Below are 25,362 nucleotides of genomic sequence, written 5' to 3'. Positions count from 1 at the left end.
TGCACATCCTCAACCCTCACCTGAGGAGATCCAGACCTCACCTGCACATCCCCAACCCTCACCTGCACAGCCCCAACCCTCACCTGCACATCCCCAACCCTCACCTGGCCGCTGCCACCCCCCTGGATGGGACACCCAACCTGGAGGGGAAGGGAAAAGCAGAGAGCAGGAAGGGCCTGGGGACAGCACAGCCCTAAGGGGGGACACAGGGAGGAGCCAGAAGGATCCCCTCCCACTCTCCCCTTCATTTCCGCCCAAGATTTAAAGAAATAAAGAATATTTTTCCTGCCTGGATTCATTTTCCCGGCGTCCCCGGCCCATCTCAAGCCACCCCGTTGCCATGGCAATGGGCTGAAGGAACAGATGGGTCTGGCAGGCAAATCCCCCTCGGAGGGGAATGCTCAGGGCCACACCCTTGGGGACAGGGGGGTCACCACCCCCTGGTGCCCTCCCCTCATCCTCCCCATGGCCACACCTTGGTGGCACCTCGGGGTGGCTCTGCAGGAAGGAGGGACAGGGGCTGTCCCCTCCCAAGGGGGCTGAGATCCACCTGGCTGTGGGAAATCCACATTTTCTCAGGCATCTGGAGCATCTCCCTGCCTGCCTCAGCCCTAAAGCAGGGCACAGGGGGCAGAGTGGCATCCCTGGAGCCCTGTGAGGGGACACGGGGCTCATCTGGCCCAGCCTTGCCCCAGAGGCATTCATCCGCCCAGACTGGGCTGAGGAGAGGGGTGGGCGAAGATAAAACTCAGCCTTTAATCTCCCTGGGGATTAACCATCCACGTGGGGCCGTGTGTGGAGCAGCTGAGCCCTCCTGGAGATCCCAGAGCTCCTCTGGAGGATCTGAGAGGGGCAGCCAGGCCTGTCCTGGGCACCCAGAGGGAAAATAAAAGGGTGCTCCTACACCTCCTCTTTCACCTCTTCCTTCACCTCCTCTTTCACCTCTTCCTTCACCTCTTTCACCTCTTCCTTCACCTCTTCCTTCACCTCTTCCTTCAGCTCTTCCTTCAGCTCTTTCACCTCTTCCTTCACCTCTTCCTTCACTTCTTTCACCTCCTCTTTGACTTTATCCTTCCCCTCATCCTTCCCCTCATCCTTCACCTCTTTCACCTCTTCCTTCACCTCTTCCTTCAGCTCTTCCTTCATCTCATCCTTCACCTCTTCCTTCACTTATTTTACCTCCTCTTTGACCTCATCCTTCCCCTCATCCTTCCCCTCATCCTTCCCCTCATCCTTCACCTCTTTCACCTCATCCTTCCCCTCATCCTTCCCCTCATCCTTCCCCTCATCCTTCCCCTCTTTCACCTCACCCTTTACCTCTTCTTTCACCCCATCCTTCACCTCCTCTTTCCTCACCCCTTTTGCAGACAGAGCTGCAGCTCCCTGTGCTCAGCCCCAGCTCTGGTTCCTTTTTTTTGGGGGGGAAAACACCAAGTGTGAAGCTGCACTTCAAAGCCTCCAGAGCTGTCTGGGCCTGCACAGGTGAGGGGCTCTGTGGGGAAACAGGGGCTGAAGGCATCAAGAAACTCTGCTGCAAGAAAAGGAAAAATAAAGGAAAAAAAAAGGAAGAATAAAAAGAAATGGCTGTTCTTTTGGAGCTTTAGCACAGGCTGTCCCAGCTGCTCAAGCCTCTTTTCTCCTGAAAAACCCACAGTTTCTGGCTGTCCAGGGCTAGTTTTGGAGCTGGTACCACCATCCTTGGCTGCACACAAACCCCTGTGGATGGTGGGGGAGTTCTGCAGCTCTGTCCCCATTCCAGGGCCACACAGGGGCTTTCCTTGCCCATGGACTCCTGGGATATTTTGGGATTGGGAAGCAGCATTCCTCAGGGCTCAGAGGCTGCTGGGGTCCCAGGATGAGGCAAGAGATGAGAATTTGGCTTCATGTTTCAAAAGGCTGATATGATATGGTATGGTATGATATGATATGATATTGCTGATTTATTATTATATTATATTATATTATATTATATTATATTATATTATATTATATTATATTATATTATATATATTATATATATTATATTATATTATATTATATTATATTATATTATATTATGTTATATTATATTTAAAATGCTATATTAAAACTATACTGAAGAAATAGAGAAAAGAATACTTTAGAAGGTTAGACAAGAAGAAGAAGAAGAATGATAATGAAAGAAGGATGATAATGAAAGCTCCTGACTGACTCCTCGGAGTACAACACAGTTGATGGTGATTGGTTTTTAAATTAAACAATTCACATGGAACTAATCAAACAATCCCTTGCTATATTCTAAAGCAGCAGATAGTTTTTGTTTATATTTATTTTTTTTTTCCCTGATGCTTCTCATCTTTTCAGGAGAAAAATCCTGGCAAAGGGATTTTTCATCAAATATCACGGGGACAAGGAGGGGGAGCAGGGTGGGAGATGATGGTGCTGGGGGGGCTGAACCCCTCTGGGCTTTCCTTGCCCATGGAGTCCTGGGGGGTTCTGGAATTGGGAAGCAGCATTCCTTAGGGCTCAGGAGCCAGAGAGGGGGAGCAGGGTGGGAGATGATGGAGCTGAGGGGCTGAAGCCCCTGAACCTCCCTGCCCTTCCCTGCCCTTCCCTGCCCTTCCCTGCCCGGCTGCTCCCTCCCTGCAGCCCTGGCACGCTCCCAGGGGTGCTGGGTGCTGGCCTGGGGGCCCAGCCCGGCCCAGCCTGCTCCAGCCCACACCCGTGGGAAGCTCAGAGCCCGTCCTGCCTCTCAGGTGTGGCCCTGGCCCGCGGGCTCCACAGCTCAGCTGCCAGCTGGGCAGGGAGACAGGGAAGGGCAGCAAAGCCTCCCAGGGCATGGCAGCACCAGCAGCACCATTTGGGGCTTCTTCTCCTTCACAGGAGGAAGGAATAAATATATATATATATATTTTTTTTTTTTTTCTGGTGGTTTCTGGAATGCTTGCAAAGTTCTGATAATCCCTCATATCCTTTATGACTTCATCCAAAGCTCACTATAATTAACTCTTTTTGGGGCTTCTTCTCCTTCACAGGGGGTTCCTGACATATTTAAGGGAGAGAGGGAAGGGCAGCAAAGCATCCCAGGTCCATGGCAGCACCAGCACCCCTGTCTGGGGCTTCTTCTTCTCTTTAATAGGGGGTTCCCTGATATTTTTTTTTTTTCTCTGCTGGTGTCTGAAATGCTTGCAAAGTTCTGATAATCCCTCATGTCCTCACTATAATTACACCTTTTTGGGGCTTCTTCTCCTTCACAGGGCATTCCCTGATATATATATATATATATATATATATATATATAATTTTTTTTTTTTTCTGCTGGTGTCTGGAATGCTTGCAAAGTTCTGAGGATCACCCATGTCCTTTACGGCTCTATCCTAAATTCACTATAATCTGTGTGTCCAAAGCTGCAGTGTCACTGGGAGACCCTCACATTAAATCCATGCAGAAATCAGTTGGTTTTCTGTGTTAGTTCTTGTTACCTCCAGGGTTTTTCTCTGCCCAGCCCAGGCTGCCCCACATGAGCCCTGCCCCTGCCCCACGAGCCCCCTCTTCCCTTCCTCCCCTCTGCTCCCTTTCCCGGATCACAGCTGCCTCCCCTCCCTGTATTGCAAACATTATTCAGCTCTGAGATAAGAAGCTCTCCAGCAGCACTTTATTAATCCCACAGGAGGCAGAAAGAAGCAGAGTGAAAGGGTTTAGTGTGGCCAGGACAGACTAATGTTCCACAAAACACCTTTGCAGAAGACAGCCACGTCTTTTTCCCAGAAAGTCTCCTGGGAACCTTGGGTAATAATTAACAATTATCGAACTTTAAACCCTCCATCTCTCTCTCTCTCTCTCTCTGTGTCCTGACCAGGATTTTGTAATAACTCCCCCAGTCTGGAACACTCCCAGCCCAGGGCGCTGGGGTGCACTGGAGCTGCAGGGTGAGGAGGAGGAGGAGGAGGAGGAGGATGCAGACAGACTCCGTGGGCAGGCTGCTGACTCTGCTGCTTCCCTGCTCCTCTAGAGCTTGGAAGTGAACCTCCCTTCCTTCCTCCAATGAATCCTGCGCCTCCTTTGGCCTCAGAATGAAGAATGGCCCTTTGTGGCTCTTCCCAGGGAAGTTTCTCCCAGCCCTGGAATGCCAGAGACTCTCCTGCATATGGCTGAAACTGTCATCACCCAGGAGAGAGACTCAGAGCTTTCCTAGCACAGAGACTCTTGTTCCAGCCCATCTGCTGTCTGAGGCAGCCACAGTCAGTGCCATCAGTGCCAGGCTCACACGGGGACAAACTGGGTGCCTCAGTGGGCCTGGGCTCCATCCCTGCCTGGGGGAAGGACCCCAGAGCTTTGGGAGTGCTTGCTCGTGCAATGAATGGTGTTTCTGTTATCCAGGGCAGCTCAATGCCAGGAACCCTCCTCACAGCCGTGCAGGGAGATTTGGGGAAGAGCAAAACTGACTGCAGGGCTCTGGAGGCTCCCACTGCTGCCATGGCAGGACACCATGAGTGTCACCTACTGCTGCCATGGCAGGACACCATGAGTGCCACCTACACCCATGGCAGGACACCATGAGTGCCACCTACACCCATGGCAGGACACCATGAGTGTCACCTACTGCTGCCATGGTAGGACACCATGAATGTCACCCACTGCCATGACAGGACACCATGAGTGCCACCCACTGCCATGGCAGGACAGTAGGACACCGTGAGTGTCACCTGCTGCCATGGCAGGACATCCTTCCTGCCTCAAGGCCCTGTTCAAGATGTGAATCCCTGGCAGTCATTCCTGAGTCCAGCGCAGTCCAGGCTGTGGGTGGGAAGGAGCAGGGAAGTTCTGAGATGTTCAGCCCACACCTCTCACCCTCCTGCAATCCCTGTCCTGGAAACCAGAGGTGACCTGAACACAAAACCAGCAGAAATCAATCAAGGGAGCTTTGGATTCAAGCAGGCAGGGAAGCCAGTGGGCTGTGTTCACCCAATTCCATGATGTCAGCCCCACATCCCACACCCAGAGCCGCCAGAAACTGAGCCCAGTGTTTGCACTGACAGAATGTTTGTACTTGGATCCATGCAAAAGCATTTCCTGCCTTCCAAACTCCCTGGGCAAGGAGCTGCCTGCTTCTGGCTGCCTTGAAAAAAATGACCAAATAAAAGGGAGTCACCTTTCCCTGAGCTCTGCAAATGTCTCCTGCCTGGCTGAGGGAGGATCAGGTGTGCAGGGCACCCTGCAGACGCGGGGCAATGTGAGCAGAGCAGAGAGGGACAGCTCCCAGCAGCTCCTGACAAGGAAAGGCACACAGAGGTGAAGGGAGCTGGCCAAGGATGTTCCAGGGAGCTGCTGGCAAAGCCAGGAAACGCTGCCAGCCCTTCTGAGCTTTGCCATCACCTCCAGGCCGTTCTTTCCCTGTAAGTAAGAGCTGATTCATGCCTGGTAGGCAGCAGATATTCCCCTTGCCAGTGAGGTGCTCCACGGGCACGGCAGCATTTGAAATGTCAAGAGCACAAAAGAATATATGTACTTAAGGAGAATGATTTGAGCCTTTTCTTTCCAAAGTGAGTTTCGAGGCAGTGAAAGGTCTCAGATCAATACCTGCAAAACTGCAAATTGGAGTCCTCCCCTTTGCCATAGAGAGGGTACAGCTGAGACAGCATCTGCACCCCCAGCCTGCCCACAGCCCTGCCAGCCTGCCTCAGCTCTGACCTTCAAGTGGCAGAGGAAAACTCCCCCTTGCCTTGCAGCCCTGGGCTTTTGTTCCTCGGATGCTGATTTATTTAACTTGGGTACATTCTGTCTAGGGAAGAGCCCGAGTCCTGATAAACTCACTCCAAGTGCACACTGAGGAGAAGCCTGCTTCCTCCTGCAGCTACAGACAAACCCCAAGGGGGGTTTGCAGCGCAGATTTTGAGGCAAATCCAGAAGAAAGCTCAAGTACCAGGCTGGCTGTGGCCTTTTGGAAGGTGAAATTCAGACACCTGCTCAAGTTCCCCATTGCACACAGGCTTTTCTTCCCCTCCCTGCCCCACAGCTGTCCCTGTGCTCAGCCCCAGGGACCCCTGGAAAGGTTTTCCCCATCCAGAGTGGGATCAATACAGCTGTCAGGCTCTGGCCACACCACCCCTGCTAATTGGAATTACAGCAGGCAGACTGCAGCTCTCACTCCATCTCTCTGTCGCTTGTCATAATGTAATCAAAATCTCTCTCCCTCTCTCTTTATCACCGAGCCTGACAGGGGCACAGGCAGCCACAGGACTGCAGATTCCTCCAGACCTCACTGGGGCTGGGCAGCTTTGCCACAGGGCTGGGAAAAGAGCCCCTCACTGCCAAAACTGCACTTTTGGATGAGCAGGATAACAGGGAAAGGTGGCCTGAACACTCCTAGGGAGGAAGGGATGGAGGAAGGGATGGGGTTGTGGGAAAAGAGCCCCTCACTGCCAAAACTGCAGCTTTTGGATGAGCAGGACAATTGGAGAGGTGGCCTGAACACTCCTAGGGAGGAAGGGATGGAAGAAGGGATGGGGATGTGGAAAAGAGCCCCTCACTGCCAAAACTGCAACTTTTGGGGAGCAAGATAACGGGAGAGGTGGCCTGAACACTCCTAGGGAGGAAGGGATGGAAGAAGGGATGGGGTTGTGGGAAAAGAGCCCCTCACTGCCAAAACTGCAGCTTTTGAGTGAGCAGAACAATGGGAGAGGTGGCCTGAACCCCCCAAGGGAGGAAGGGGTGGGGATGTGGGCAGGGGGTGCAGCCCCAGGTGTGAGCAGAGGCAGCCCCAGGTTGGTTGGGGAGGTGGGCAGAGCCCAGGAAGGAGCCTCCCTCCTCTTCCTCGCTGCCTCCTGCCATCCCAGGCTCCTGCCTCACCTCAGCCACAGGTTCCCAGTGGCTCCAGAGGCAGGAGTGAGCAGGGATCAGTGGATAAGGCAGGAGGCAGCCTGGCATGGACACAGGGCACCGAGCAGGGCCCTGTGCTCACACAGGAGCCCCTGCAGCTCTGCCCAGCCCTGCCCTGAGGGCTTGGCCGGTTTACAGAGCCGGGCTGATCCATCCTGGGCAAATGGCGCAGCATCCATGATTTGTTGGCCATTATCAGCCAGCAGCAATGCAGGGCTGAATTACCCAGAGGAGGGAGGGATCAGCAGCCTGGACGTTCCCAGCTCCCCTGAGAGTGGCCATAAACAAAACTTAAATAATTAGAGTGCTTGGGTGGAGATGCAGCCTCTAAGTATTCTTAGGCTTGCGCAAATATAGGAAATAAATTCTTGGAAGGTGCCAGGCTGGATGGGGCAGAGGGAGGCTCATTTTCCAGATCACTTGAGAGCAGCCATTATAAATCTCAGTGAAAGATGCACCTCCCCAGGCTGGTGATATTTTTAAACTCCAAGAGACAGAGAAAGAAGCGGGGGGAGAGTAAAAAACCCATTTTAGTATTTACACCACAGGCGAAATGGGTATTTAAAAATCAGGGTACATTTTCCAAAGTCTGTTCCTGCCACGCCAACAAATAAAGAATTTTCTTTCTATAGTGTGCTAGCTGGCAATATTAGCCCCAGAGAATTCTCTGCTACCACCATCATTCTGTTGTGAGCTGAGAAATCAAACTCCCAGAAGGACTGGGGGAGTCAGGGGATAAAGGTTCTTTCACTGGCAAATTGCTGCTCCAGCTCTAAAGTCAATCAGCAGCAAATGCAGATCCTGAGGGGTGGCTCCTGCCCTGGGTGTCTGGGATGGTGTCCCAGGGATGTCCCAGCCCTGGGGAGGCCCCCTGAGCTCTGGAGATGGGAATCCATGGAGCAGCACGGGCAGGAGCACCAGGCCAGCTTTCCTTCCTGATGCTTCAGTGGGTCAGTGCTGGGGTGGGCACACCTCAGCTGGTTTTGGGGTGGATGTTCAGGAAATCTTGTCAAGAGTTGTTCATTCTCTCTCCTGGAGAACCTCAGACAAGAACTGCCAGGGCTCTGCCTTTCCTGCAGGCCCTGCAGCCTTCCCTGTCCTCAGTCCTGCTCCTCATTCCCTCCTCAGGCACAGAGAACATTCCCCCTTTTACAAACTCTGCTCTGCCCAGGCCTTTCTCCTCCCTCCCACCCCTGCCCAGGGCTGCTCCATCCTCCACAGGATCCCAGCCAGCTCCTGCCAGAGGGAAACACAGCACAGCCACCACAGCAGCCAGCAAACCCCCAGAGAAGCCTCCAGAGAGACCAGAGCACTGCAATCACCCCCTTGAGAGGAGATCCCCACAAGTCCTGCCCCTTTTTCCCTGGCTTCTCACTGATTCTTTCCCTGGCTTCTCACTGGATCTTTCCCTGGCTTCTCACTGGATCTTTCCCTGGCTTCTCACTGATTCTTTCCCTGGCTTCTCACTGGATCTTTCCTTGGGTTCTCACTGATTCTTTCCCTGGCTTCTCACTGGATCTTTCCTTGGGTTCTCACTGATTCTTTCCTTGGGTTCTCACTGGATCTTTCCCTGGCTTCTCACTGATTCTTTCCTTGGGTTCTCACTGGATCTGAGCTCCAGGTAAATTTGGCAAAGCTCAGCCCCATCACTGGGAAAAGTCTCTGCATGAAACTCACACACACAGAGAGCTCCTGGCCCCCAGATTTTGGGGGGGCTGAGCTGGAGGAAGGAGATCCACGAGCGCCCTTTCCCCTCAGCACCCTGCACGTGAAAATAAACCCAGCAAGTAAAACACCCAGCACTCCATGGAGCCTGGCAGAGCCCAGAGGGGTCCTGTATCCAATGGAAACTGGCAGCTGATATGAATTACAGCATGGCAGGGATGCTGCTATGCAACACATCCCCGATCCTCAGCAGCCAGAAACGGGCACAGCCCCAGTTCTGCCCCATGCCCAGAGCTGTCCCTTCCTCCAGCACGGCCCCCAGACCCTCTCCTGGTGCAGCTGACCAGGGGAAGAGCCCAAAGAGGCCCAGCAATGAGCAGCTTGTGCAGCTGTGCACCACCAAATCTGCTGTTGCCTCCAGTCCCAGCCCTTAGAACAACACAAACGAGGAGACAGGCAAGAAAAAGGAAATACAACCCCTCCAGAATGGGGGAGATCTTCTTCTTGTGTGCTCTTAAACTGATCTGGATTATCCATCCCTAACATCTCCTCTAGTTTTGGCCCCCCCATGTTAGGAAGGCCATCAGCACTGGTGGGATCAAGGCTCTGGCCTTGCCTCCAAGAGGTCTCTGCTGATGGTGTAGCCCAAGGAAAGCCAGGGGAAAGCCCCTTGGATGCCTCTTCCTAAGGAAAATGCAGCCAGAGCTTGATGCAGGTAATCCTCCAGTGCAAAGTGTCCTCCTGAGTGCAGATTTCTAGGAGAGGTTCCAAGGCAAGGGGAGCCTCCATCAGGGCCGTGGGTTTGGGTGAGTTATGACTGCACAGAACTGATAACTCAGAGCTGATAAGTGGCACCAGGCTGCTCAAGGACAGGGCAGGGTTCATCCCTCCCTCGCTGCTCTCCCCTGCCCTGGGTGCCACAGCTCCTCACAGGGCAGCAAAACCACCCCAGGCCAAGCTGCTCTGCCCAGAGATCAGGAACACAGAGCAACAGAAACTCTGACCTCTCTCCTCCCCTGCCTCTCCCATTAAACTCTGCCCTGGCTCTGTGACTTGTGCCCATCAGGGGTCATTTGTAAGCCTTGGCTCTGCCAGGGCACTCAGCACAACAAGCTCTAATTACAGCCCTCTGCTCTTGAGGCCTCTTGTGCCCACCAGCAGCAAACCCTGAGCCCACAGGCAGAGCTCTGCCCCCAGACCGTGCCCTTGGGCTGTGGAAATGGACGGTGCAAAGTGCTCCAGCAGCACTTCCCTTGAAGGGGAAACGAAAGGAGAATGAAATTAAGAAGTGAAACCTGGTTTTGCACGTGAGAGAACCTCGGAGCAGAGAGCAGACGCTCTTAGGACAGTTCCTAGGTGAAATCCCTGCGCCCACAGGACACAGCTCCACTGCAGCAGCCACACACACAGCACAGGGCTGGGTCTGCTCTCAGGTGGCCACACAGCCCCCCCTGGGTCCCTCTCAGACAGCCCTTGGTGCTGGAATGTTCTGGGAAGGCTCATGCCAGCCCTGCCCAACAGGACCCTCCATCACTCCTGGCCGTGCTCCTGATGCCCCTCTCCAGCACAGAGCGAGGGAAGGGGGATGGATCTTCCACAGGAGAAGCAAAACAGCCCCAAACCCAGCCTGATTACAGGGAGAGAATTGCTGGGAAGGGAGGTGAAGGCTGAGTCCTCCTGCCTAAGCAGGCTTGGGAGTACCTGCTGTCTCCCAGCCAGGTGCTCCATCTGGTGCCTGATGCTGCTCCGAGGCAGGGATGTGATTTGCAGGTCCTGGACCACATCTGGAGCATCCCTGCATGCTTGGGAGCAGATGGAAGCACTTTGCTGTTTCCTGCAGCTAGAAAGGCAAAATAGGCTGGGATGGAGGACAGAAAACCCCTGCATTGGGCTCCACTGCTCCTGCCTCTCCTGGGCTCCTCTCCCTGCCCACCTGGGGCTCAAGTGCTGTCCACCAGTCCCCAGCTGGTCTGGCTCAGGCCCAGGGAGGGCAGGCATGCAGCAGAGAGAGGAGAGCTGGGTGGAGAATGCTCAGAAATGCTTTATTGCATCACACCCAGTAACGTCAGGGCAGGATTGTGAACCTCCTGCAGGGGCTGCTTTGTGGTGGGGGAACAACGGAGGAGAGATGGCTCATCAGGTTGGGTCGGTTCCTGCCACCATGCCCAGCACCCCACAACGCTGCTGACACCACAGGAGACCTCTGTGCCTCCCTAGGCTGGACCCTCCTGTCCCTCTGGGCTGGGGACAGCAAGGGACAGGAGCTGTGTCCCCTCCCCATGGCCAGGAGCTGCTGTTTGCGTGCCCTGGGACTGCAGCAGAGATGGAGAGCCATGGCTCTGCTGGGAAGGGCTGCAATCAGAGCCCAGACAGGACAAACCCTCGGTGGCAGCAGGAGCTGGGCTCCACACGTGTCCCCAAGGAGCTGGGACACAGCACAGGGCACAGGCAGCAACACGTGCTGTGAGTTACACTTCCCATTTCTCCCTGTGACACAGAAGGGACGTTAAACCCAGCGTGGAGTCAGAGGGGAAACTCCTTCCTTCCTCTTTGTCATCTGAGCAGATTTTCTTCTGCTCCAGAGCCAAGGGGTTCCCCTTGAAAACCCTGGGATGTGCCTCAAAGCAGCCTGGGCTAATCCTGGCAAAAAGTGCACCTGGGAGAACATCCATGGCTCAACACAGCCAGGAGGAACCGTGGCACGAGACCTCTCACTCCTTGGTTAAACCTTCACCTGGAACTGCTGCTGTGTGTTAAACAAACCTGCCCCTGGAAGGCTCCTGTGGCCTCAGAGCTGGGAAATCTCCGTGCTGAGCTCTGGTAATTAACACCAAGAGGAGTCTCCAATGCAAACTGGGTCCCTGCTCCAGTGGCTCAGCACCAGCTCACCCTTCAGCAGAGCTGCCCTGATTTAATCTGACGTTATTTGAAAAAGCAAGATCTCCAGGGGCTGCTGAGACCGGAGTACCTTTCTTTGTCCCTCCCTCATTTGTTGCTGCTTTTTTGCACTGATAAGCCTGGCTGGCCTGAGAAAGGGACCGAGCAGGAGCCATCAGCACCTCGGGCAAGGATGGTGCAAGATTCCAACCCTTTCTGGGCAGCCCTGAGGGCTGTGGCCATCCTCCTGAGCTGTGACCAACCCACCCCTGCAGCCCTCACACAGCCCAGCTCCAGCTCTTCCCAAAATTTCTGGCTTGGAGCAAACCAGTCTGGTGGAAGATGTCCCTGCCCAAGGCAGGGGGTTGGAAGACGATCTTTAGATGCCTTCCAATCCAAATCATTGTGGATTCTGGGATAAATCCCCTTTTTCCTGCAGTGCTTGCCCCATCCCTGTCTGCTCACACACAGCCCAGCTCCAGCTCTTCCCAAAATTTCTGGCTTGGAGCAAACCAGTCTGGTGCAAGATGTCCCTGCCTGAGGCAGGGGGTTCAAGGAGATGATCTTTAAGGTGCCTTCCAATCCAAATCATGGTGGATTCTGGGATAAATCCCCTTTTCCCTGCAGTGCTTGCCCCATCCCTGTCTGCTGGCAGTGCTGTGTGACTCCCCAGATGGGAAGAGCTGGGACAAGGCCACTTGCTGCTGTCCCCCCAGGCTGTCCCCAGCCCAGTGGCACTAGCAGAGGGCAGGAGGTGCTGGTGGCAGCCTGGGAAGCAGGTCATGGACAACCTGCTCTTCTGGTTCCTCCCGTGACTCAGCCGAGGTGTGAGCCCTGCTCAAAGGAGCCCCGTGGTGCCTCCCTTTCAGCCTGGCCTTTGTGGCTGCTCCAGCTGCAGCCCAGAGCAGGGGTGATGCCAGGAGAGATGTGCCAGGCTCTGCCAGCACCTCCTCGGCCACCAGCTCGTCCCAAGCCCTGGAAGTGCTGCTGGATGAGCCCCTGGAGTCTCCCTGTGGATGGGACTGGGCTGGGAGCTCCTGCCTGACCAACGCTGCTGGTTCAGGGGGCAAACAGCGTCTCTGGGTGCTCTGATGGACCCCGAGCTGCAGGGAAGGACCAGCACAAAGCAACAAAGCAGAGACTCTTTACCAGCCCCCACGTAGCTCCTCAATGCATTGTGCCAAAATCATGTATATATATATATATATGTATATATATAAACATATATAAAGCTGTATTTAGGGTTTGAATTCAGACAAGCTTGCTTAACAAGGAGAGGAAACTCAGGATCCTCTACTAACAGAATCCACAATGATTTGGACTGGAAGGCACCTTCAAGATCATCTTCCAAGCCCCTGCCTGGGGCAGGGACAGCCCCTGCTCATGGGCTGAGCTGCCTCTGCCCCAGCCTGGTGCCTCACCCACGCTGACACACACTCAGCAGCTCCTCCATCCACGCCAGGGTAAAACCCGACCGGTCGGTTGAAGTGAATTTTAAAGAGAAAAAAAAATCAGCCAAAGACACGTTTTTGCTGCCTGAAATAGCCTGATGCTGCTGTTTGTGAGTTTTGGGAGGCGGGGGAAGAAAAAATAACAGCCAAGAACTCAACCCAAATGCTGAAGGAGATTCTGGCAACTTTTTTTTTTTTTTTTTTTTTTTCATTTTGGAATCTACTTTGGGATATTAAAGCAGCTCTAGAAAGTGCAAGATGGAGCAGATCCTGCAGTGACACGCTCTGGCTCTTCCCAGCACTCCAGAGAGCTGTTGCAGCTCCCCGAAATGAACCCTCCCTCCAGCTGCAGCCCAGCCTGACCTCAGCCCTGCAGGTCACCACGGCTCAGCCAATGCTCCTTTGATGGAAAAACCCCGTGGCAAAGCAGCTCCAGCCACCTCTGCAGCTCTCCCTCCCCCGTGGAGCATCTCAAAGCACTTTGCAAAGCGTTCCCAGGCCCCTCTGGGAGAGCGGGAATAGCAGAGAGGGATTTGGTCTGCGGCACTTTGGGAGCGGAGGCCCAGATGTGCAGAGGCAGGAGCGGGCACAGGTGATGCCTCTGCCCTGTGTGGCTGCACCTCCAGCTGCAGGAGCTCCACGGTGGGGATAAACAGGCAGATTGTCGAGGCTTGTAAAGCACAAATTGAACTGCAAGTGTTCCCAACCTCTGCCTGGGATCTCTCCTCCCCTTCCCCCAGGGCTTTCTGTAACCCCTGTTGGTATCAATATCTCGAGTGGAGCGTGAGCTGATACCTGGTTCCAAATGGATGGGCAGGGAAGGCTGCAGGAGCCATGAATTGAATCCGTTCTGGACGATTGAACTGCTCACATTAAAGATAATTTGTAAAGCAGATTTTTATACCAGACTCCTTACAGCTTTTACAGCGGTGGGACTTTTATTTCCTTATCAGAGCAAAGGAAAAAAAGCTAACATTATCTGAAGGGGGAGGTGGGTGGGAACAGAATGAAATGGCATTGATCAGCTGGACATGAAAGGTTTTCCAGAGAGCAGGCACTGCTCTGATCCTTCTTGGGGGTTGGGTACAAAACCACATTTTCCAACAGGTCCACAGCTACTAATTCACTTGTCGTAGAGGATCCTGAGTTTCCTCTCCTTGTTAAGCAAGCCTGTCTGAATTCAAAGCTTAAATACAATTTTATATATGTTTATATCTATGATTTTGGCAAAATAAATTGCAAACTCAAGGAGCTACATGGGGTCAGGTAAAGACTCTCAGCTTTGTGCTGGTCCTTCCCTGCAGCTCTGGGTCCATCCCCAGCACCCACACGAAATAAATGAATGAATAAATATTTAATATCCAGGATCAGACACTCCTGCAGCTGTGGTGCATCCACCACTGAACTGGTCGGGCCGAGAGTCTCGCCCACACAGGCTGCAGGGCACTGTGCTCAGGGCCAGGTTTTGGGGAGGATGATCCTCCTGGAGCACTGCAGAGCTGGCTGTACCCCGGCCTTGGCAAGGCACCACGAGATGCACCACTGGCTTATCCTGGCAGAGCTGTCAGTGGGACAGTGCAAGACAAACTGCCACGCTGCTGCAGTGGCAAGAGAGGAGCTGCTGGCAGCACAGCCCTGAGAGCAGCCAAAAATAGGAGGAGAAGTCTTGGCAGGACAAGGTGAGATGCCAGGCTGTGTCAGGGTCACTGCGTGTCTCCTTGGTGAAAGCAATTCCCAGGGGAGCACAAAGTCCTCTGGTTGAGCCAGCACAGTCCCCAGAGCATCGCTGCCCCTCCAGCGCCTTTGCCTGGGGCTGTGGGGGGAGGATGAGGAGGGTGAAGAACGGCACGGAAAGTTCTGAGACTCCTTGAGAGGAGCCAGAGCTCAGCCCGGCACCTGCCCGAGGCACAGAGGAGCGCGGGGAGCCCGAGGCGGTCCCTTCCTCCCCTCTGCTCGCAATGCTCAGCCGATCCCTTTGTCCTGCGAGCACCGAGGTGCGCCCAGCCCTGCTTTCCCATCGCCCTGTGAACCTTTCCCCTCTCGCAGCCTCCCTGGTTTCTGGATCACCACCCCCTCCCGTTCCATCCATTTTAACCAGACCATCCAGTGGCTGGGATCTGTTGATCTCCCATGTCCTGATGTTATCGCATCCCCGTCTGTGCCAGGGAACTCTGGGCCCTGGCGTTTGCTCTGATGGCCCAGACCTCGCTCCCATCTCAAAGCCTCAGCCCAGCCAGCCTGGCCGCTCCTGTGGGACGCTGCCCCAGCCCCAGTATCGGAGGAGAGGACGCAATTCCACCCTGCCTTCATTGCAACTTCTCCCCAGCTGCAGATCCCAGCCCAGGCTGGATCCGCTCCGGTGCCCGCGCTCCAGCCCCAGCCACCTTTGAAAAGGCAAAACCCCGGCTCCGTTTGCATCCCTCAGTTCATTCACAAGCTGTAAACGCAGACTGCCGATCCCCTCTCCATGGCTCCGACTCCCGGAAAGCCCTCCAGGACGGCATTAACCCCTTCTGCACTGGAGCAGAATAAATGAGTCCCCGCAGGGCACTGGCCAAAGTGGGTCACTCGCCCGCTTCCCAGCGCTGCGCCGAGCCCGGGGCAGCTCCCAGCCCAGGGAAGGACACACGGACAGCTCTGCCACCGCCCGGCTGGCTCCAGCGAGCGGGGAGAGGCGCATCTCTGCCCACCTCCTCCGCTCCAGAGACGGATCAGAACCCGAGGGATGGATCGGAACCAAAGGGATGAATAAGATGCCATCAGGCAGCCAAGCTGAAAGGCAGCGAAAGGAAGCGCTGAAAGCTGGGAGCGGTCCAGCCCCTCCGCAAAAGAGCCCGTGGGAAGTGTGTGCGGAGGGGAGCGGGGATTTTGGGCATGCTGGAGAGCCCAAAGCCTCCGTCTCTCCTCCCGAAACATCTGCGCTCCGTGCCCAGCCTCGTGGCTGCCTTTCCGGGGAAGCCTGGCTGCTGCGCCTCGCTAGACGCTGCTCCATCCAAAAAGCAAACAAACGGCCTCGGCTCGCAGGGCTCCGGAGCCCGCTGCCTGCAGCTGCTTCCAAAACAAACGAGCGTGTTGTTCCGAGCCGAGCCGCCGCTGAAACCGGCCCCGGCTCCTCTCCCACCCTCGCGCAGATGCTCCCGCACCTGCTCCGCACCCCAAAACGCCGATCCCACCCTTTCCGCACCCCGTTTCCCCCACGGGCACCCCGCGAACCCCGCCGGGGCTGCCTCCAGCCCCGCAGCGCCCTCGGGGGAGCGGCTCACCTGGTAGGAGCGCGGCTGCCAGGATGCAAACTCCGATAGTCCACCACGATGCACGGCAACTTGTCTGCAGCCGTGAAGCCATGAGAGTTCCTTAAGAGCAATGGGCAGGGGTCGGTCTGGCAGCGCCGCGGGGCCCCCCACCCTCCCAGCCCCCGGTGATGCTCAGGTCTGCTTGAAAAAAAAAAATTTTTAAAAACAAAAATAAAAATAAGATCGGAGGTGGGTGAGGACAAAGAGGCGGTGGGAGGGCGGGAGGGATCCGCACATCCGCGGGGCCCCTCTGGGCGGGCGCGGGGCGCTCCGGCCGCGGGGCAGTGCGGGCGCTTCCTTCTGCAGAGCCCGGGCGAGTGACGAGGAGAAGAGAGGGGGGTGGAAAATGCGATTTAAAAAAAAAAATATTGAGGGGAAAAAAAAAAATCAACCAAAAGAAACCCCAAAAGAAAGAGGGGAGGCAAAACAAATGCAGAGCGGCTCGGCAGAGCCCTCGGCGGGCTGCGGCGGTGCCGTGGCTCCGGCGGCGGGGCTCGGCAGCCCCCGCCCGCTGCCCGCCCTGCGCTGGGGCCCCGGCGGCGCTCAGGCGGTGCCGGTGCGGGGCCGGGCGCGGCGCTCCATGGCCGGGCGGGGGGCGCGGGGCCGGGCCGGCCGCGGGGCGGGGGTGCCCGGGTGCGGTGCCCGGGTGCGGTGCCCGGTGCGGGGCTCGGCGGCCGCGCTCGCACTCACGCACACACTGGCGGGAGGAGCCCGCCCCGTGATGTCAGCGCTCGGAGGAAGGAGGGCGCAGCGTTAACCCTTCCTGCGGCCGGCGGCTCCCGGCGATGCGCGGCCAGGCGAGGGCGGGACGGGTGGCCGGGCTCGCCGCCCGCCCCTCCGGATGCTGGCAGCTGGCGGCAGCTGGGCTTTGTTCGCCGAGCAGCCCAGGGCGCCTCGCCGTGGGTTGGCGGAGGTGCTCCCGCCTCGCCGCTCGGGGCTTGTGGACTTGGGGCTGTTCCCGAATTCTTGAGCTGTTCCTGAATTCCTTTCGGACGCCGGAGCGCAGTGCCCGGCGCCCACCGCCCAGACCGAACGCATTTTTCACCCTGCGCGATGTGAGTGAGATACGTGGGACCTAAAGCGGCGATCCGAAGCGCCTGGGATGTGGATAATGTGGATACCACAGCGTTTTCCTGGGGCCTGCTGGAAGAAGGAGCTTGTTGTGGCCACCCTGTGTGTGCGCCGATGAGCGAGGGGATTCAGGGCTGGCACAAGGGATGATGCGCGGGAGGAGGGGGCAGCGGTTTCGCTGCGCTTTGTAGCAGCCTTTATTGTGTGGACACAGAGCCAGCCTTTGTGGATCTCTCGCCAAGGAGGTGTTTAGCCTGCTAATGCCGGCTCCTGAGCTGCCCCGGCCTCTGCAAGGATGCTGAACCCCAAACAAAGATGTGAACAACAATGACAACAACCAACAACAAAGTCATGTTGATTTCAAGCTCCATTAGAACAACACAGGAACAAATCAATGCCTGGCAGGCAGAAAAGGATGGAATCAGTGGGGAAGGATACCACACATAGTGGGAAAGGGAAACCGGGGGGGGGGGAGCCAGCAGCTATAAAAAGATACCCCCAAGGACCCCTTCAGCAGTCTCCTCCTCCTTTTAATTCCTTTAGAAGTTAATTCCTGTTCGAGGGAAGGATGGGCAGCTCTGTAACAAAGCGGATTAGGCAGATACAAGGTTTGTTCCGAAATAACAAAAGTTATTACGTAGTAATGAGGTTTAGTTAATAGATTCGCAGACTGTAAGGCCGCTGGGATTCCTTTGGACATCCTGCCTGTGGACCTGAGGCTGCTGAACCGATGATTTCTGCCTCCTGCCTCTTCTCTAAAGCTGCAGGCCTGAGCTCAGAAGGGCAACCCCCCATCCTCGTGGGCAGGCAGGCTATGGGGAGTTCCCAGCATCCTTGTTGTTGGTTGGTTTTCCTGTCTGCGGAGTGTTTATCTGTCTAATTTCAGTTTTAATCCATAAAATCTCATTATTTCCTTTCCCAACTCCATTAAAGAGATACCTCCGATGAGACATTGCTCCCCTGGGCAGGTCTCTCTGAGTTACCATGGAGTTCCCCACATTAACAATGCTCCAGCTTGCTTTATTCCCAGTGTTACATTCCCCTTTCTCCCACTTGTTCTGTTGTCACTGCACCTGAGCTGACATCCCTGAGATCTGTGGGGCAGCCACACCTCAACTCTCCTCCTTTGAGCTTCCTGCATTTCAGGCGGGGGAAAATTCACATTTCCCTTCAAGAATCTGGGGAGATTTCATAGAGCCTTGGGGCCTTGGCTTCCCGAATCACAGACCTCAACCATGTGAGACAAAAATGTAAATCCATTTAGCAGCAGCAGCAGCAGCAGCAGCAGCAGTGGACCATTAGCCCTGGTGCATGAGGCCTGACTTACTGAGCCAGAATGTATTATTTTCATGATCCTGCACAAAGCAAAACCCATCACATTTGGCACAGTTCTGGCTGTTAACTTCTAAGATTTATTACACAGTGCCATGGGGGCCCCTGTTCTGCAGCATTTTGTGAGACCAAAATTTCCGTGAAGCCCAAGGGAACTCGTGCATGAGCAGGAGAGGCAGGAGCAGAATGCTCTGGTTTGGCAGTTTTTTGTTATTTCTAGGGGAGGAAGATCATAATATGTACCATATTTAATTGCATCATGCTTTATATTGTTTTTAATTTGGGGAGGTCTCTGTGTGCATGGCCTCTGAGGGGCTGGGGGAGCTGCCTTGCTAGATCAGCTGGTTCAAACCCATTTTTTATGTCCTTGTTTTACCCCTCCCAACAGTGGGTTCCTAAAACTCATCCCCGGCAGAGATGAGGAAAAGGAGCCCTGCAGTGATAAGACAGGGGATTTCAAGGTTCCTGCTGCAGGAACACATGAACCACTGTGAGACTCAGAAATCCCTTCCATAAATCTCTAAATGTGCTCCACCGCAAACAAAAAGAGGAAAAACCAACCCACCTGGTGCCTCAGATGGAACTGGGCTGTGAGGAACCCCACCTTCTCCAAGGAAAATAATTTCTAAAACTGTGATATTTACCCTCTCTTGGGTTTTAGGGGTGGTAAAAGTCTCATTTTACGTGGCAGGTAGCCCCCAAAACAGGGATCCAAACCTGTCCTGTGCACCCCTGTGAAATCTGGTTTAGGCACAGACCCTGGAAGTGGGGTAGGAACTTGGCCCACACTTACATAAGTTGTCACGCCAATATTGCTCTTGAAAATTGCCATTAGAGCATGAAACAACATTTGGCTGGGAAAAAAAAAAAAAAAAAAGGAAAAAGAAAAAAAAAAAAAAAACAACAGGCTTGCAGTGTTTTGTCCTCCCAGCATTTTGGCTGCTTTTCCAGCACCGGGGTTTTCTGCTGATGCTGCTGTGTGAGGTAACGTCTCCTCAGCAACCTGCTGGAATGGGACCTCCCCAAACCCTTCCCACTGGAAAACGTGGGCTGTGAGCAGGGGCTGGGATGGGGCTGGGATGGGGCTGGCACTGACGCAGCTCCTTTGGATGAGGGGTTGGTGAGGGCTCTGCGCTGGCACAGCTCCTCTGCATGGGATCTTCCCTGGCGAGCTGATGCACATCCTTCCCCAGGGTGGAACAGTTCCTGCTGGAGTCAGACTTGTCCAAATCTTTCTAAAGCAGCTCCTGGCTGCTGTGGGATGAGCACAGAACCGGGGGTTGGGCTGATGGATGGCCCTCAGGGGAGCCAGGAATTCCCCCAGCGCCTTCCCAAGCGGTGGCCTCTTCCCAGTGGCTCCCTGCCACTTGAAAGGCTCAGCGGGAACGGACACCTTCTCTGAGATTTTTACAGTTCTGACTACCAGAAAGTCTTGGAAGGAGGGGAGGAGGAGGAGGAGGAGGAGGGGGGAAGGGATTGCTCTTTCAGGCGTTCCTCGGTGGGGTTTTTTCAGCTGCTTTTGTTTGCTGCAGAGCCCACAGCAGAGAGCTGTCACTCCGAGCCGGGAGCGCGTTTGACACTCCCGTCTCTGCCGTGTACCTGGTGTGTATTTGCTGCAGTGCTGATTACATTAACTCCCGTGTTTATAAACATTTGGAATCAGTGCAGAAGGCTGCGCTCGGCGGAATTTGAAAGCCGGCACCGGTTTTATTTTTTGCTTTTTCATCTGTAAACACACATAACGCGCCCGTGGTGCAGCCGGCAATGGGGGATCAGGGGTGCAGAGGTGATTCCGTGCTTGGCTTCACTTCTGAGCTCTCCCGGTGCAGCCTCCTACATGGACTCACATATACACGGCACACATGCACGGCACAGGCAGCTCACACATCCCATTTTCAAAGGCAATTCAGCACTGATAGTCCTTGCTGCCCTGCTGTTCTCTGGATAGAGCCGGCAGTTAGAGGAGGAATTAAGTCTGAACTGGGGAGAAAATTGCCTCCCAGTTAATGGGAGCTGATGCGAGCTGCGAGCAGGCTGCAAACAGCAGTGGGGGTTTTTTCCTGAGCCCCTCTGCTGAAGGGTTGGTAAGAGCCTTTCCGTGCTGTCTGAGTGCCTTAACCCTGGCAATCCCCACAGCACCCCCTTGTGAGGCAGGAATTAAACCGTAATCCTCATTATACAGGGAGAAAAGAAACCCGGGGAGATCAGGAATCCCAGCCTTGCAGGAAGCAGGATGAGTTCTGCCAGGGATTTCCAGGGGAAAGCAGCTGGAACTGCAAGGCTGGTGGGCTTGGGGTGGGGACCCACGGGTTGGAAATGCCCTGCAAGGGCTGGGGTGAGGGGCTTTCAATCCAGGGGAGGAATTTGGGATGGGATTTGGGGTCTTGCATGGGTAAGAGTGATGCAAACAACAACCACTGGCCCGAGGTTTGGCCAGCAGTGCTGGGCACTCCCGTGCCTTGTGCGGGCTCTGTGTCAGCCTGTTCCCATCAGCAGAGAATAATTCCTTCATCAAAGCTGTGAAATGCCTCCAGGAAGGAGCTGCTGTCTTCCCAGAAGGAGCTGATGTGGAAGAAGGGATTGGAAGATCTCTCTTGCATGCACACAAAGCGCTGGGGATGGTGTGAGTGCGTCCATGAGGGCCAGAGGCAGGCAGGAGATGAGGCACAGCATCCACGGGGAAAGGGAAGCCAGAGGAGAAGCAGAGGGTGGAATCAGCAGGAACACTTCAAAGGGCATCGCTGATGAGGTCGGGCAAGGGAAATTCTCTCACAGAGGCACGGGCACAGCTCGTTCAGGGCAGCAGTGACTGTATCAGAAAATAGCATTTATTATTGAACAGCTCTGTGCCCTGCCATCCCCAGGGCCCTGGCAGTGCCCATGCGAGGAAGGCAGGACACAGAGTCCCCAGCCAAGTGTGGGAGCAGCCTCCTGACGGGGGTGTCAGGAGCTGCTGTGCAGCCATCCATGAGGGAGGGCTCCCAGAGAGGATTTCTCTGCCCTGGAAATTCTCTGACACGCTCTGCTTCGGGTTTGGATCGGGATCAGGCCTTGCTGCAAATGCACAAGTGGAAATAAGCCTTTAGCTCGCTGTGGTTGGACAAACAGGCTTCTCTTCCTGCATAAGCTCTCCTGGGGCCTGATCTCTGGGTCACACAGGGAGCTTGGAGGGTCGGTCTCATTGCAGGCTGTCATGGCAGTGGCACCAGAGGGGGAATGTGATGCTGTGGTCAGGGAGCTGTGCTCCTGCAGCCACCCCTGCCACCAGCAGGGCAAAGCCACTGCCATCCTCTGGAGACCTTGGAGTTGGACCAGATCCATGCAGGGTGCAATTCTGCAGCAGCTCCAATGCATTAACAAATCCACGCCAGACGTGGGAATTTTTGGTGTAATCCTGGGGTGAGTTGAGCACAATCACTGCTGCGAACACAGACAGTGACAGGGAAGGGACTGCCCCACTCAACCCTTGCCATTGTTTCTGAGGCACATCCAGCAAAGATTATCTTTCATCTTCCCTTCTTTCAGCCATGCCATTAATTTTTGGCTGTCCCAAAAAAAGCAGGACCCTCTGCCCCCATCCACCAGGCCAGGTGGGAATCAGCACATCCCAGAGATGCTGATTTACCATCCCTGAGGGCTGGCAGCTCTAACACTTGATAAACAGAGCTATGACTGCTAAAGGCCGAGTTTACCCTGCCTGCACCCCTGGATCTCCTGTGGGGAGGCTCTGGGGGTTTCCTGTGCACGTTCCTGCTCCAGCCCAGGCAGGGAAGGGGTTTTATCAAACAATGCAGAGTGAGCCCAGAGTAATCCCCCTCCCAGCCTGCTTTGTAAATGCCAACTGGGCCTGCCTGATGTCTATTCAGAAGGGTTTTGCTGCAGTCTGAGGAGTTAACAACGGGAATTTGGAGGGACTCCAAGGGGAAGGTCTCTGTCAGCCTGGGGTGACTGCAGAGGGGCTGCTCTGTCCCAGGGGACAAACCTCTCCCTCCTCCTGGCTCATTCTTCTCCAGCTCTGAATTTCTGCTTTCTTCTGCAGGTGCTGGAGGGAGGAGTCACCTGGGAAATCATGAGAACTTCCCAGAGGCTCTGGGTGGCTTTGCCCACCTCGGCCTGGCAGTGAGGATGAGCCCTCATGGCACCAAATTTCACCAGCCCAAGAAACGTCCTCTGCTCCTATCTCCTCTTTACAATTTAGATTTATTTGTGATGGGAAAAAAAAAATAAATACTGGGGCAAAAAAAAAATCAGTGGGTTAATGGTACTTCAGAGCCTTCCCACAAGGAAGAAGGATTCATGCAGGCTTTGGATTTTGGGGAGCCAGATTTATTTGCCCTCCCTCCTCAGTATGACTCTGTTTCCATGTGCCATGAGCCCCTGCCACCCTGGGCACCCTCTAAGAGCTGTAAAGTGACTTAATGAGTCATCTCCTCCCGAGCGGGGACAAAAAATGTCACATTAAATTTCTGTTTGCAAATGTTTCAAGTGCGTGGCTCCAGCTCTCTGACACAAAATGAGCTCACAGTGGAAACTGTCTGCAGGGCTGCATTTCCATGGGATTTTGGTGGGGATTTACGATGGTTTTGGGTTCCAAATCTCATTTTCATGGGGGACAGCTAAGCCAGCACCTACACAGGGTTTGGTGCTGGTAAAATTCAATGTTTTCTACAGATCTGTGGCAAGGAGAAAACTTTTAGCAGCAGGAAGAGACCCCTGAGTTCAGCCTGTATTTTTGACACCTTTTTTCTCATGGAATTTTCTGTGTTCAAGGCCAGGTTGGGTTTGGTTCCATTTTATTTCACCCTGATACAAACAATTGGAACAAGAATTCAGATCTCCCAGTGCCCGTGTGTGGTACCTATTCTACCTCTCCAGATTTGGGGCTGAGCCTTCATCCCCTCCTGCCTCAGTTTGCCAACGAACATGGGAATTTTGGAGGCCAAAAACCTTTCAGTCGTTTAACCCGGAGCTGGGGATAAATGAGTAACTGGTTTCCACCTGGAGCATTATGGGGAAATTGGACCTCTGTGGAGGTGAAGTGTTGGAGATGGATCATGGCAGGGACAAGCTGTTAAGGGCTTTTTGTCCTTCTGTGGGCAGCAAAAGTCTCTTTTGTCTTTCAGGATAACCTGAGAGGAGCAGGGCTGTGGGCTCACTCCATTTGTCAAGTGATTCTTCTAAATGTATTTAAATACTTTTACAGCCTCTGTTAATGAAACTTTGGTGACCCTGGGGCTCCTGAGGGAATCCATCTGCATCTAAGTGATGGAAAATGAACTCGTTAATGGCTGGGCCCTGCTTAGTCAATATGGGATATCGATCCCCGGTGATGAAAGGCTGGATGGGAAGGGGCTGGGCTGAATGGGCTTTATCCTGGGATGAGCAGGGCTGGGTGGGCAGAGATTGATGGGAGAGAACTGAGAAAAGGCCTCATTCTCCCTGCTCACTGCAGGGATTTTGGTGGTGCCAAAAAGGACGCAGGGAAGGGCTGCCCAAGGTCTGATTCCAAGGGGTCTCTTCACCCCAGAAACTTTGGGTGTCCCAGTTTCCCCCTCTCTGAAGGTTTGCCTATCCCAAACCACCCAGCCCCGCTGCCAGCAAATCTGGTTTCCTGTTGTCACAGCTGATTCAGCAGGGGCAGGGAGATTAGATATGGATAAGGCAGGAGATAAAGGCTGGAGAGCGGGGCCTGCATCCCCTGGGAGGTGCCCTGGAGGGTTTGGAATGTTTCTCATCACCTGATGGGGGCTATCCTGGGGGAAGGGCCTGTCCTGGTCTTGCTTTTGGGCTAACAAAGTCCCCTGAAGCCTTTTTTCCTGTTGCTCATCGCTGAGGGGGGAAAAAAAAGGGAGGAAATCAAAGCTGGAAAATGGGAATTCCCTGTGTGGCTGAGACAACACATTGCACAGCAGGAAAGGAACGAGATGGGGGAGGGATAACAGGTTGGACGAGGGAATAGGGAACAAAATTCATCTTTTTGGCGAGTTTTGGGTGCAATCCTCCTATAAACACTGTCAGAAAACGGTGTTGGGTCTCTTGAGAGCCCTGATCCAGCCTTGCATCTCTCCCTCAGGGCAAAGCACAGCCCAGGGAGCTGGGAGCAGAGCCCCAGACAGGGTGAAGGGGTCGTGTTCCATCAGTGGGTGAAGCTGATTTCCACCCCAGGAGATCAGAACAGCAGCACTGCCTGGGCTCCCTCAGGGTCCCCCTGCTCTGCCTCGGGGGATCCCCCCTCATTTAAAGGCATTGCAGGAAAAAAAAAAAGGCAGGTTTGGAGAAGTCAGTAAAAAAAGTAAAAAAAAAAAAGTCAAAGAAGTAAAATCTTTCTGGCTCTGAAGCAGCTTTGGATGTCCTCACAGGGCTCTGGGATCTGCAGCAGGCAGAGCTGAGCAGTTTTGGGAGGGTGGGATGGTGCTGTGGCCTCAGGGATCCCCAAATCCCCTGGGCCGCATCCTCAGCTGATAAAAGCTGGCAGAACTGGGCTGATTGATGGCCACTGAAGCTCAGCTGCAGCAGGGCCACAGGAGAGCATTTCCCGAGCACTCTCCTCCCTCTCCTCTCTCTCCACTTGCCTTCAGTCACTAAAACCTGCTTCATTAACAAACTCTCCCTAATCACTGCTCCTGAGCAGCCGAGCACTCTGCCCACTGGGGCTCTGCGTGGAGCTCCTTCCCAAGGATTTTTCCAGCCAATATAACTCACACTTTAATGACTTTTCTTCTCCTCAGCCAGCTGTTGGAGGAGGTGGAGCAGTGGCTCTGCACGGTGGCTGGGTGTCAGCTGTGAATCTGCTGACATCCTGAGCAACCAGACAT

The 25,362-nt window shown here is 54.5% G+C and overlaps 1 protein-coding gene across 3 annotated transcripts in view; it reads right to left on the bottom strand.

Moving 5' to 3' along the window:
* The window catches only part of NECTIN1 (nectin cell adhesion molecule 1), a 101,158-nt gene extending 84,328 nt beyond the window's left edge, over window positions 1-16,830 (bottom strand). The window contains exon 1 of one of the 3 annotated variants that reach the window (XM_071449411.1): window positions 16,115-16,830. In XM_071449411.1, coding sequence (XP_071305512.1) covers window positions 16,115-16,196 — 82 coding nt within the window. In that variant the 5' untranslated portion in view covers window positions 16,197-16,830. The remainder of the gene's footprint in view (window positions 1-16,114) is intronic. The other 2 variants (XM_071449409.1, XM_071449410.1) reach the window with 2 other exon arrangements.
* Between the last annotated feature and the right edge of the window lie 8,532 nt (window positions 16,831-25,362).

This window comes from Agelaius tricolor, unplaced genomic scaffold (assembly GCF_023055355.1).
Source record: "Agelaius tricolor isolate 1412-34295 unplaced genomic scaffold, bAgeTri1.0.p SCAF_29, whole genome shotgun sequence".
In the NCBI taxonomy this organism is placed as follows: Eukaryota; Metazoa; Chordata; class Aves; order Passeriformes; family Icteridae; genus Agelaius; species Agelaius tricolor.
This window is presented reverse-complemented; position numbering and strand designations above follow the sequence as displayed.